Source organism: Histoplasma capsulatum, genomic scaffold (assembly GCF_000149585.1).
Source record: "Histoplasma capsulatum NAm1 scaffold_5 genomic scaffold, whole genome shotgun sequence".
NCBI classification, from domain to species: Eukaryota; Fungi; Ascomycota; class Eurotiomycetes; order Onygenales; family Ajellomycetaceae; genus Histoplasma; species Histoplasma mississippiense.
This window is the reverse complement of record NW_001813978.1, coordinates 871,287-884,826: the sequence shown is the minus strand read 5'-3', so window position 1 is coordinate 884,826 and position 13,540 is coordinate 871,287. Positions and strand designations below refer to the sequence as shown.

Below are 13,540 nucleotides of genomic sequence, written 5' to 3'. Positions count from 1 at the left end.
TTTGATGATAAAACGATGGCTATTTGGATGAATTGAATGATATTTGAATGATTCTAGAGATACATGGATATTTAGGGTTATATTTGCAGTGTCTTGCTACTATTTTTCAGGGGGTGGCAGAAATTTCTGTTTTCGCAAGCTTTACGTCCGCCACAATAGTGGATTCGCTGGAACCCTGACTACCGACTAAACCGCCTCTGGTTCTATGGCATCGCTCTCCGCTTCAGCCGAGCGGATCGTGAAAAAAAGCTGGGAGGAATCCGAGACTTCTGTTTCATCTACGGCATCAATCATCGATGCCAGCAATCCCTTCCGACTGGGATTTCCTGCGCCCTTGCCAGCTCTTCCGGTCGGTCATTCCTCCTGCGATGAAATATTTCCTGTAAGCTATGACGGCATCATTCGGGAGGTCGCTTCTCTGCTCAAACGGCGGGATATTAGTTGGGGATCGGTTGTTGTGGTGTCTCGCTGTGCCTCCGCTACTGTTTCCGACAAGCGACCCACCATCCTAATCACGGCCACAGCGGTGAAAGACGACTCCTGGTACCTTTTTGTGAAGGAGACCCAAGAATACCTGATAAAATGCTCTTTGGATAAAGTCTGCGTGGAGATTCACGATCCTGAAGGCTTGAAGATTCCTGCCCACTTTCACATCGAACCCGAACATCCGATTGTATCAGTCTGGCGGAAGCTCCAGAGAGGTATCATCACGGTTCTAGTCCCTCTATGCTGGTGCAGCTTGTCGGTGGTTCGGTGGGGTTATGGTAACAATGCTCAATCGAATCCAGTTGCGATTATCATTACATCGAAGTGTCCTTCAGAACTATCACATACGAAGCGGACAATTCAGCTCCGGTGTCAACAATACAATCTGGACAGAATTGAGGTCTGTTTTGTGCAAGTGGACACTATTTTTGCGGCCGGTGGATTTCGATCTCCTGTCGAGGGCCGAGACTTCGGGGTGACCTTAGACCTTTCTCCCGGGGCAAGCATTGGACTTAGCTTAGAGCCGAGAGCGACAGCGTCTTTTGGCGGGAATCTGATCTTTCGGCGCGGAATTGAGATTCACGAGCTAGGAGTTACAAACTTTCATATTGTCGCATCACATCAGAGCCTTCAAGGTTTGACTCTCTCAAGACAGTCCACCGTAAATATTGGTAATTACTAACTATAAATGTGCAGGAATCAAGGAGACAGGGTTGACTCCAGACCATGCTGCAAGTCTCAACGTGGGCCTTGTTTCTCCGTCAATCTTTGACGCAAATTTCAAACGGGAAATCGTAGAAAATGCTCTGGATATGGTTAGGAGAGATGTTGAAAAACTTTAGGAGCAACAAAGGACGGAATATTTGAATGAAAAAACAGGAGAGGGCCCTCTCAAAGCTCCAAGCCGGCATGGATGCCGTTAACCTCGAATCCCAAGCCCTCAACAACCTCAATAGAGCCACAGGAACAGTGTGGGCGGGCTCTGGTTTTCGTTCCGACAATGGTTTTGGAGTGGATTGGGCCCTGGTCTCTCTACCAAGTTCTAGGTTGTTTCTGAAAAAGGTATGATATACGTTCCCTAGTTGCAAAATGCTTTCGATAATGAAGGCAGAAAGCGTATTAATTCGAACTTTAGTTACCTACGTCTGAGGAACTGGCCGCTCTTCCCCCTTATATTCACCCAATGCTGCTCTTCCCGGACTCGGGAAAGGTCGAGGAGTGCGGACCTTGTGAAAAGGGAGCAATAGTCTTCAAATGTGGCAGAACAACAGGTTTGACACAGGGGGAACATTAAGCTATGTCGACTCTACGGTGAATTTCAATGGTCCCACGGTGTCCGCGTGGCATGTTATCGGGGCCCATAACGTACCATTCTGCGATAGCGGTGACTCAGGATCTTGGCTGATTGATAGAAATGGCAAGTAGGTTGGCTTACTATTCGCGTGTCCGTTCCCAAGCTACGCCGGAGACGGATACGCCATTCCCTCACTCAGGTTGATAAAGGACATCGAAGCACTTGTTGGAGGAAGGGTCGAAATACCAATTGATTAGCTTTTATGTGGTGGTGGGGTGGGAACTTTCATTGCAATTCATGAGAAAAAGCTCACTGTCGCGCAGAATTGACGTGTTGATGTGTTTCCCCCCCTTGAGTTTTCCAAGCAAAATCGACCTCCTAATGTTTTTGCTCTGATTCTTCGGCTACTGCTTGCTTGATACCCAACCTTCTATCCCTGTTTTACTAACTAATTAAAGGTTCTGGCTTTCAGAGCCTTGTCTATTGTTGTTTTATTTCTTATATTATCCTTCACTGTTGACATCTCAGGGCTCCGATGTACGGGCTCGTCATTTGATACAAAGAACAAATTAATATAGCTAAAAAGAAGAAAAATCAAAATATTACTCAGTACGAGTGAAGATTTTACAAAAGTCAGTTCAGAGTGAAAGAGGATATTTATAACTATAAAAATCAATGCAGTGTTTGCTAGTTTTTGGTTCTTCAAGATCTTCAGGGCGGGATGTGGCCCTGTCTGTCAAGTTCAAAATTGCTAACGGTTTTTGGCCCGAAATGCCAGGCAGCTAGCACGACACTCACTCAAGTACAAACTAGCAAGGGCCCATGCAAGGATCGAATGGGATTGGAAGAGATCGCCGCAGTATCCTCCTACGTATGTGTAGCAGGGCAATTTTTCCCCCTGGTTCCGGGGAAGCCGGTGTCGAAGAAGAAAAAAAGTTGAGGGCGAACGCAAGGGGATTCTCAAGCACGATAAATGATGTACGGAGTACTGTACATCCATTATTGGGACTATTCAGTGGCAATGTTCTCGGTTCTTCTGGCGTTGACGCTGGCTATGGACGCGACATGTTCCACGGTGGATAAAAAATAGGACGTTTTGGGCTTCCACCAGGGACCCTGGCCTGGACAGCGGTTCCTGGCCAATGCAACATTACCGATCTCTGTGGTGGCTGGAATGTGCCGCATGTCACGGCATGTGTCCATTATGATTGCGCATTATACGGAGTACTGCGTACTGTACGCAGGAGCTCCGGAGGGGGAAGGGGGATGTTTTAATATGGGACATAGACACAACCTCCTAGTATTATGTATACCGGTAGCTGGATTTTAATTGGGACAGGAAATACCCAAAGAAGGGAATAACATTAAGCTGCAGCTGAGCGAACAATCCGTCCTGCGCCCAATGTCCGGCCTCCAATCAGCTCGGCACTCTCTAACATCTCTCGGGGGGACCTGGAGCGTCTGGATGCGCTGGATGTGCTGGACAAGCGTTGATAGGACCAGGCCTTAATTACATAACCCGAATCGGCGGAGCCTCCCCACGACGTCTGTATCGACGCCACGACAACGACGCCGACAACGAGGACTCAACCTCGATTATCCTGATCCCTTGAACTGAAGCTGTTGGGAGCACTGGCTTGCTCCGATTTGTGGCTTCGTCTCGTCCGCTCTTTTACTACCGGTTCTCCTTTCTTCTCATCGCCCTTTCATGCGGTGTGCCCTGATTGTCTCTCCAGCCGCGTGAGTTCCATGCAAGCAATTGCCCGTCAATCGCTCCGTCGATCAATCCACCAGCCATCTGCGTTTGCGACATAAGCAGTGAACGTCCTACGTTGTCCCGGTATAAACCAAGCAAATGCATTTCTAGCCATCCAGCAGCCTTCATACCCAATATGTGGGAAAAGTCATCTAGAAACTTTCTTCATGCAGAACTTGCCCCGTTCCTCGCGGACTCCATCCTGACCCTTTATACCAAGCTTCCTGCCTCTCCCAGGACGTTTTGAACAAACCGCAATGCTACTTTTAGCTACTGAAAAATGGCTGATGATCCGTTCTCTCTAACTCCCGCCCTCCGCCTTCGCCCTTCCTCAAACATTGGAACTCCTTCCCGCTCCTCCCCTCGGTCGCCGACTCCTTGCCGCTCCCGCTCTCCAGATCCAAATACCACTTCGTCAGTCTGCACTTTGGATCCATTGCTCGCCAATCTTTCACCAGAATCTACTCTCGCAGCATTAGCAGCCACCGATGCCATGCGAACAAATGGAAAGACTGCGGAGGGTATTCTCGCCAGCGCCATTGCCGAAGCCTCAAGGGATGAGCGTGCTTTGGCCGTCCGAGCTGCAGTGGCTGGGCAGAATTTGAAGCAATGGCATGCAGAGATGTTGGCATGGGAGTGGCCACGGAAACAAGACGCTGTCGCCGGCAAGGGTTTTATCCCGCCAAATAACGGTCGAGTTTACATCGGTGATGGTGATGATGATGATGATGATGATGGCTGGGAAAAGTACTTGGGTTGTCTTCCGGCCGCCATTGTGGAGCAGCACGAGGAGAGGATTGACGCGATAAAAGCTGGGATGAAGGCGTTGGATGTGGAGGAACTGAAGGAACATGTCCTCAACGCACATATCCCCTCTCGATCCCGACCGTCATCTTCGAATAGCTCCTGGTCCACAAACACGAACATGCTGAGCTATGTGCAACTCAGTGATTTCACGGCAGTAATAACAGCTACCATTCTCCAGGCACTACCATGCCTCTCCAAGTTGAATATTCTCCTCAATATTTGGGATGTTCGTATCACAGTCCTACACCAAGTCCCCGAGCTACTGGTTGGTCTTGGGAACACAAAGAGGGACATTTATGGCGCATTAGATCGATTAAAAATAGGATTGTTACCAGAACTGGACAATCCCCTATTTTCTAAGGCAGAGTTTGGATCGGCTCGTCACAGGCTGGAAAGCAAGGTATTAATCGTGGGAAGTAAGATGGATCGCATTCTTGATTCTCTCGAAGGTCAAGAAGATGTTCTCCCAGATATTTGGATTGACGAAATGGAAGCTATTGAAACTATGTTCGCCACTTGGGCTTTTGAAGCGGGGAAAATGGCGTCCGAAAACGATTTTAAGCGATCAATCCCGCCGCTGCCTGAATGTTCGATGCAGTCAAGCGAGACTGAAATGCCTGAAAAGGCTAGTCTAGGCAATCCAACAACGCAGAGTTCTACTTCTTTGTTTGAGAAAGATCAAAAAGACAAACATGATAGTTCCGTGGAAGTGACGGACGATCGACGTATCCATATCGAACTTGAGCTGCCCTCTACACCCTTCCAGACTGGCCCAGTCCCGAATGATGAGATTTCTCCAGAGCTGATGGACGTTCAGCGCACTCCTCCCCCTTCGCCTCCACTGATACCTCAAGTCCAACGGCCAGGGAAAGACATACCCCAAGCGGGCACCAAAAGTACACATACAGAGGTTTCCAGCGAAACGGAACTCACACAGGAGAGTCTGAATCCTACACAAAGTGACTCAGACACTTCTTCAGCGCTACTTTCTACGCCTACAACTTCTACTACCCGAGAAGAACTAACTAGCCTGTCGTGTCCTGACGCCGCTGAACCCCTAATGAACCAGCAGAGCATTGATGAGTTGCCAGACCAAGCCGCTCAACTGGTTGAAGACCATGCTTCTGACAAAACTCCTGGGACTGGGAATTCTAATAAGCCCAGTTCAGTGTTAATCGAAACTCCCGAGAACAGTCCAGAGCCTCCGGATAACCCAGCAGAACAAAGCTTGGCTGAAGAGACCATAGGTACTAATCAGTCCTTCCCACGATCGCTGTTGCCGTCTCAGAATGCCGATCCAGCTTCCCCGCAGTCGCCAGAACCGAAAGCATCGTCTGGCCAGCGCAGCCCTTTTAATACTACTGATTTATTGATATCCTCTTCGCCCACGACGGCTGAGCTGGGTCCCTACAAAGCTACGAAGAACAAACCAAAGGCCCTCAAACTGGAAACAATACTTCAACGGCGAGATTCAATTGTTTCCAGTGCTTCAACTCCTGGCTCTGGGCTTTCGTATGGCTCCGACCCTGAGATTAAGGATGCTCAAGTAGCAACAGCTCATGGCAGCCCCGTCGTAGTTGAATCTCCTGGTGGTTCCTCGCAACTGCGTCGAAGGCTCCCTGGGCTCTTGGACCGGGTGGAAAATATGCTGTCGCGCACAAAATCAGCGGAATCAAATAGTGGAGCAGCTACATCTTCTCGCCCTCCAGTGCAGCGGACCATGAGCCTGCCTCTTGAGCGGTTTGTGGATGGAGATCCTGAGGTTGTTCACGAAATGGATGATCCCAATGAATCAAACGACAAACCGGAAGTCAGACAGGCATCCTCTGCATCTATCGAGGTTTCACCAAAAACTGAATTGCTAAGTATCGTGGTCCCTAACAGGCTCAGCATGGGACTCACAAATGGGCCGAAACCGGCGCCAAATCTTCGCCGTTCTGTTTCTTCTCTCGCTCTATCATCCATAAATCGAATCAGCAATATCTCTAGTGGCCTCCACCCAAACTATCCCCGTGGACTACGCCTATCAACTTCGTCAGATTCACTCCCGTCTACTGCTGAGGAACAGTCACCGTCAGTACATATTTCAGACAGTAAAGATAATATTATTCCATCTCCAGACACACCTACCCCACCTCCAATCCTTCCGCGCAGATCCAGCAAGCGATTTTCTCGGCTTCTCAGCCCAGTCACATCTATTTCATCACATAAAGAGAGAAACACACTACCAGCTACCCATGGTGCTACTCTTTCTAGAGACGTGGCTGCCAATTCCGTGATATCACCTTCCTTTAATGCCCCTAAATCGCCCGAAGATCAATTAGAAGAAAAGATCAACTCCATACTTACCACAATTCCCACCCGAATCCACCTAGTGTCAACCCCAACTCGTTCGAACGGTATAAAAACTACCAAAAGGGCCCCTCGTGCTTCAGAACCTTCGTACTCAACCCCGAGAAATGATCGCTTGGAATCACAATCCCCTATGTCAAGCCGTAGCACTACCCCTACGCCAACACTCACTCTGACACCAGCCTTTGGCCGTTCGCGACGCCCCCACACACATCACGATGACGAATCTGCAGTGAGATTGTATCATCTGCACCGCGGAGGCAAAGCAGCCCCTCTCAAACTCTTCGTCCGCTCAGTTGGTGAAGATGGAGAAAGAGTCATGGTGCGCGTCGGCGGTGGGTGGGCCGATTTAGGAGAATATCTTCGGGAATACGCTGTCCACCACGGTCGACGAAACGTCTCAGACGCGAAATTCGAAGTCCGTGGCCTTCCCACCAACAACAACAACACCTCGCCCAACTACACAAAGAACAAACAAGCACCAGTCCCCAACACCGGCCGTTCCACCCCTGTATCCCGCCCTGGCTCAGCCTTTGATATCCGCCCCTCATCCTCACTCAACATCCGCAAAACCCGCCGATCCATGGCGAACCCCGCCGAACTCCCGAACCTAACAACAGCAAATATCGAAAAGGCCTCCGAAGGGTCCTCCGACCCTAGCAGCAATGGAAGCGGTGGGCCACTTTCCTTCTTCTCATCTTCTCGTCGCAGACTCTCCACCTCCTCCAACGCATCCATGAGCGTCGCCTCCACATATGGTGGCGAAGGCCAACAGTACGCCTCCACGCCCCTCGGCCTCGCAGGCCCGCATCCCAAATCTAGACAAGTATCAATTAGCCCGGAGAGCGAGGCGTGGGTGGAAAATGTTGTCGGGCGCGCCCGACGCACCTCTGCGACGTTGAGACCTGAGCGCTCCTACGGGAACCTCAGACGGTTTCGACCGAATGCTTTGCAGGAGGATGCTCTCCGAGACCGAGCTGAGGGCCGAGGCTATAGGAGCGTTAGTGATGTAGGCGGCGGTGGCGGTGCGGGAAATAAACGGGTGTATCTTCGTGGGCTGGATAGAGGGAGGGTGGAATGAATTATATTCGATGCTTGTTCTGAACCGGGCAGGGGACTAGATTATTTGATTATTATACCCCAGCCTTTGTGTGGGAACTATTGTTTGTGGTTTCCCTGTTTTCTTTGCTTTTCTCTTCCTTTCTCTTTTGCGTTTGATATTTTAGTCTCGGTACTCTTGGATTTCGGGGGGCTACGAATGGGTGGATGGATGGATCTTGTCATTTTTCATTTTGATGAAAAGGGGCTACTTTCCCAGTGATCTTTGAGCGATTGATTTTGTTTGACTTGACTAACTAACGTTAAGTTTATATGGACGGGAGGTTCCCCTATCCTTAACCTCATTGGGGCATATTCCTCGTTTCTGGTTTGGTTTTGATTCCTTCCCCTAGACCCCTTTACGGTTTTTGTTTTTGTTTTTTTTTTTTTTTTTTTTTTTTTTTTTTTGATTTGGCGTTCTACTCCGCGTCGCTCACCACAGCATTTCCTTTTCTCCCTTTGCTCGTCGTTCTTGTCTTCGTTTTCCTATTTTAATTTTCTTTTCTCTCATCTTCTCTATTATCTATCTATTCTCTTCCCCCTATCTTAGTTCTTTATCTCTTTTCGTATACCAATTGTCGTTCGTCTCTACTTGGTTTTAATTTCATGCACCGGCGTTTTTCGGTTTATTTTTCTTCTTCTTTCCTTTCTTGTCTTTCTTTCTTTCTAATATTTTAGTTTCGAATTTCCCTTTCCCCGCATATCCATTTTCAAACAAGAGGCTTAAGGTCTGTCTGTCTACCCTAAGCACTCTATTTATTTTCGTTCTTAAGAATTTGTCTAATCCATATATTTTCCTACTTCTTCTGCATTTGCATTCGTCCATTGCGTTCACAATTGTCGATTCATGGATAATATATATACATATTATCCTGCAAACAAATCTTCCCAAATAATTGTTCAGCTATCGCATCTATCTGTTGCCGTCACTGCGGGAAATGGGGAGAGACACAGGGATGGAGGGCTAGAGCTTCATTCCAGTGATGATGGAAAGCGCCGAAGAAGGGAAGATTTGTTATTATCATACATACATCCCCAATCCACGCCGAAATATCTTCCTTGTAAGACATATCAGAGCTAGGGTTAGTAAACATCTAACTGACTATCATAGATAGATAGATATTCCCAAAAAAGACATTTATTTTACCGCCCCAGCCTTTCCCTTCCGATCTCCAGCTCCAGCTCAGCAACGCACATAGAAAAATACTTTCCCTCTACTTTCAACCAACCCATTATTGTAAATCGGACCACCGCCACCACCGGCCTATTTATCTGCCTATCCATCGGTTGAAGAATCGGAAATGTGGTACAATGTCGGTTGAGTTGAAACTTGGACCAGCAACGAATACATTTATTTGAGAGCGGGAATACACAACGCTATCCGTAAACAATAAATAAATAGTACAGGAATTGTGATTTTGACGCTGAAATGTCAAAACTTGAAAAAAAAAAAAAAAAAAAAAACAAACGAAAAAAAACAAAACAAAATAAAATAAATCAAAAGCAAAAGAGAAATAGAGATGGTTAATATAATATAGTAATTCATCGGGGAGGCATTGAAGTGGGAAGTATGATGGGGTTCGCAGTGCCTGTGATCAGCGTGTATGGAGGTGGCAGAATAGGATTCCTCTCTGGAAGAGGGGTAGCGCAGAAGGAACCTGCTAAGAAAAGACGGTGGAGATATGTGCGGGAGAAGAGTGTGGGTGGGTGTGAGAAGAGCAATGAGAACGAATTACGCTTGGTGTTTTAGATTGCCATTCTCCACTCCTGAGCCATGAGACTAAAACGAGAACGAAAAAAGGGGGAAAAAATATTTATCAATTTCGTCTCGTCCCCCCGCCGTGCTCCCTAACTTGTGTGGCATCCAAAACTTGTACCGTTTTACTCATGAGACCCCGAAGTTCAGGCGTGATTATCCGTTCCAGATCGGCTCTTCGGTGGTTGGGTGAAGTTGGAGTACTACGGCTACGGTCGCGGGAAACTAATTGGCCAGCAGAGGTTTGTTGAGTTGAGGGGTAGGATCGGGTCCCGCTGTCAGAAGATCCAACGATGCGTCGGCGTACGGGTGGTGTGGGGAAATTGTTCTTCTTATCGATAGCTTCGACTTTCTTTTCGAAGCGGCGGAAGAGCGCTTCTGCCCTAGAGAGGATGGGGATTAGTTCCATGGTGTTTGAGAGGTCGTTGACTAACGTAAGATTTGCATTGGTTAGCAATTTCACATTCTTCATGGAAATTTTGAAAATAGCAAGCGAACAACAGATGATTAAAAGAAACGGTGGAATGGGCTGGCAAACTTACTATATTTCAGAACCTCGTCGAAATGTTTGAGGTGGTCCATGATCACATCCCGATGTTTTTCAAGGATCGCTAATGCGATAAATATATGGAAATTACTTGACAGATAATCCGTCCAAAGCGCTTCCCACAGCCTTAGCACGTCTACCCATTCGAACTCCCGCTTGTACCAAACAAGGAACATCCGGAAGAAAAAGAAAAAATTTGTGCTGTCGGCGGACTGGAGATGTAGGTAAAGTTGCGGGTCCATTAGTTGAACAAGTTGGTCCAGAGTAAGAAGCTGAGATCGCATCCCAGATTGGTCGCGGAGAAAATTTCGCTCCTACATGAAAAATAGTGTTAAAAGAATGTTGTTAGATCAGCCAGGACAGTATCTGGGGTTATACCATTCGATCCATATATCCAACAAATCCCCAGAAGGCTACCGCATCATCTTGCATCACAGCATAGATTGGGGCGAGAAGATCACTCATTCCCTGGACGTAGCCAAGGTCTCGGTTGTACTCGTTATAAGTAAGGAGCATATCCTTCATTTGCTCCATATGGACATTGGTACCCGTTTCGGCAAACGGAGAGTCGGGATCGGGGTGGGGAATATCCTCCCCTGCAAATAATGGGATAGTACGATCCGTGCGGTGAACATCCTTTTCTGCATTCCAAACCGAAATAGTTCCAATCAGTCTCTAATAAGATAAGTAGCATAAAAAGAAATAAAATAGAATAAACGGGAAATAACAAACCTATTCGAGCCTTCTGTTCTTTCCACCATTCGAGGTCGCCCGCCGACGAGAGTCCTTCAACTAATCTCTCCCACCATGCTCCTTTTAGACGCACATATTCATCCCGTTTCGAATTTAGTATCGCTTTGCGTTCATCGTCATTACTTTCCCATGAATATACCCCAAGCAGAAACAGCCAAGCCTCCTTGCGAACACCATCGGTTGGGTTAAGGCCTCCGTGGAAAATCCTCTCCTTAGCTTCGTCCTGGGTAATCTGCAGCCGCCCAGTGACAGGGTCAAACCAGCTATTCCACTCTTCCAAGGTAACAGGTTTTCGTTTGTCAGCAAGAGATAAATTTGCTGCTTCCATGTTCAGGATTTCAAATTCACCGACGGAGCTGTCTTCCATTTCTAACATGTCTCTTGCAGTCCAAATTCGCCGGTTTCGTTCACGCTCGCTCTGCTCAGCAACTCCCATTGCCCATCGTGCTAGATATAGCCTAGCACTATCAAACTCCTCTTGCAAGGTCTGTATTTCCGGATTTCGCATAAGACGCCTCACCTGAGGGGGAACCTTTGGGTTATCGGCAATATCTTGAGCAGTCCTCCTGGTAAAGGTAGTGATCTTGCTGAGCTGCTCCAGGACCTTCCACCGTGTTTCTTTCAACACTCGAGTGAGGGGATCCATACCCGCATCTCTCTGTCTAGGTTGCGAAGGTTGCGACTTATCCACAGTCAGAGGCTGGCCAAAGGACATTTTATCCTCCTCAGAAGGATTGATCAGGTATGCACTCGGATCAGCGCCCGATCGTTCGATGGTTACGTATCTTTTAAGCCATCTCAATACCTCGTCACCTCCCCAAAACATATTCCCACCTTCATCGAACGGATCAAAACTCTCTCTCGTTCGTTTCTTCTTTTGTAAAATTGTGGATTCGCATTCCGTATCATGGAAGAAAAGGGCCGGAAAACTATCTCCAGCTCTTGTATTTATAACAACACTACCAAACCACCAACCCAAGCTCGGCGGACGAACGAGCAGTGAATATATCTGGCTTAGAGGAACAGCAAACGCATACAAGCCGATCGAGCCAGGATCTGAAGTTGTGGTAGGAAGTGGCGGCACCAAATACGATTGGCGCGGAGGAGATGTGCTGTCGGACATGTCTACTTTTACGTAGGTGCTATATGCATCGCCCAGGGAAGATTCCGGGACCCACGCAAGAAGGTATGAGGAAGCATTAGGTTTTGTAATTGCGGAGGAAGGCTGCGATAGATCGCCTTCGGTGGAAGGGGTAGACTTCTGTTGTATCAGGGCGATAAAACCCGGTATATTGTCTTTAGATGAAGGAGTAGGGTGCACGTAAACCTGGCGTAAAAAAACTTGCGGGTAAGTCAAAGTCTTAATCCAATGTTGGAAAAACGCGTGATACGATGGCTTGTTGAAAGCAGTGTATTATGGAAACTGGATGCGTGCACACCTTGCTTTTAGAGAATAAAAGTTTCACCCCCTTACCCGTACTAGTGTGGGTAATGGTGTTATAGTCGCCTTCGTCGTCGTCGCTAATATCATAGAATGAAGCCGTTGGGGAGGGCGGAGGTGTAAGGCGGGAGGATGACCCCGCCATGTTGGCAGCCCGATATCACCGTCGAAGCACCAGCGCGGAATGGAAAAAGGCAGAGATAATGGTAGGTGAGAATCGGGCTATAGGCTTAACGTATTTTGATTTGTTGGGGGCTCATGTCGGCAGGATTTCAAAGCTCACCAGCGCCAGATATATACTCCCCAGATGAATGAAGAAGCCTAGCCGGGATGAAGCTGGTGATGGTGACGTATTAGGAGGAAGGCTTGGCGAGAGACAGACGGGACAGACATCACATGATATCTGATGTCAAAACAGCTTCCACACAATTTGGCATCAAGAACGATAGAAAGGCTTCGGTAGTCCTCCATTGCTCTATGATGATGGAGGATTCGGCTTCAAACAGGTCGGCAATTCCATCTTGTTCACGGTGCTCGCACATCCTATGGTCCTGCACAATCCTAGATGTATGGCCCCAACTGCTACTATTACGAGTACTGCTTCACAGGAGTTCCTTCAGGGTGCTGGGGTCGTTGAATTAAAAAAAACCAAAAAAATAAAAAATAAAAAAATAATCAAACAAATAGTACTATCTCTACGCTCCGTCAACCTTAGAGGAATTGAGCTCTACCATTCAACATTAATAAACGGAAAAGAGAGACCGGCTTATATGCAGAAGAACCTCGAGAGCATTGTGCTGATATGCTGTGGTATATACCACAGATAACAGACCTACACTAGTTGTGGACGTCTTCCACTGTCATGCTTGCAAACACTTTGACGTTGGCATACACACGTGGTGCTAAGTCAACGGTCCACGGGTGTTAGAACTTGGGGGGATGTTCCAACTTGCCCACCTTCGGATTTGACAACCATTTACGGAACGCAGCTTGGAAATTCCAAACCGGCTCCTTGGTAACTATTAGTTGGCCTTTATCAATATACATGGCGTACATAATGAGCCCACTTACCTGAGGTGGTATTTATACGTCCATGTATTCCTTTTTTCCTCCGAGATTTTGGACAATTGCTTCGAAAATGGAGGAATTTCAAAGAACTCTTTCAGCTTCGTGGTACCGGAGCCTTCCGCTCTATCAGCTTGAGCGCCGTGCTGTGTTTCTGAAGGTCTGCAAGTTTCAGCTTCGACTTC

The 13,540-nt window shown here is 47.6% G+C and overlaps 3 protein-coding genes across 3 annotated transcripts; 2 read left to right on the top strand and 1 right to left on the bottom strand.

Annotated features, from left to right (window-relative positions):
* Positions 1 to 205: 205 nt before the first annotated feature.
* Positions 206 to 3,393, top strand: HCAG_05116 (predicted protein; the record flags this gene model as incomplete). The annotated part of the gene is made up of 9 exons (XM_001539599.1): positions 206 to 1,157; positions 1,210 to 1,301; positions 1,366 to 1,548; positions 1,622 to 1,704; positions 1,782 to 1,907; positions 2,391 to 2,412; positions 2,559 to 2,651; positions 2,892 to 3,087; positions 3,239 to 3,393. 9 exons carry the CDS (start codon positions 206 to 208, stop codon positions 3,391 to 3,393), a joined length of 1,902 nt encoding a protein of 633 aa, XP_001539649.1.
* Positions 3,394 to 3,816: 423 nt separating this feature from the next.
* Positions 3,817 to 7,776, top strand: HCAG_05115 (predicted protein; the record flags this gene model as incomplete). The annotated part of the gene is made up of 2 exons (XM_001539598.1): positions 3,817 to 6,416; positions 6,762 to 7,776. The coding sequence occupies 2 exons, from the start codon at positions 3,817 to 3,819 to the stop codon at positions 7,774 to 7,776; spliced, it is 3,615 nt and encodes a 1,204-aa protein (XP_001539648.1).
* A 1,834-nt stretch (positions 7,777 to 9,610) lies between these two features.
* HCAG_05114 (GTPase-activating protein GYP7) lies at positions 9,611 to 12,435 on the bottom strand (the record flags this gene model as incomplete). Its single annotated transcript, XM_001539597.1, has 5 exons — positions 9,611 to 9,978; positions 10,092 to 10,410; positions 10,475 to 10,737; positions 10,829 to 12,110; positions 12,289 to 12,435. The coding sequence occupies 5 exons, from the start codon at positions 12,433 to 12,435 to the stop codon at positions 9,611 to 9,613; spliced, it is 2,379 nt and encodes a 792-aa protein (XP_001539647.1).
* Between the last annotated feature and the right edge of the window lie 1,105 nt (positions 12,436 to 13,540).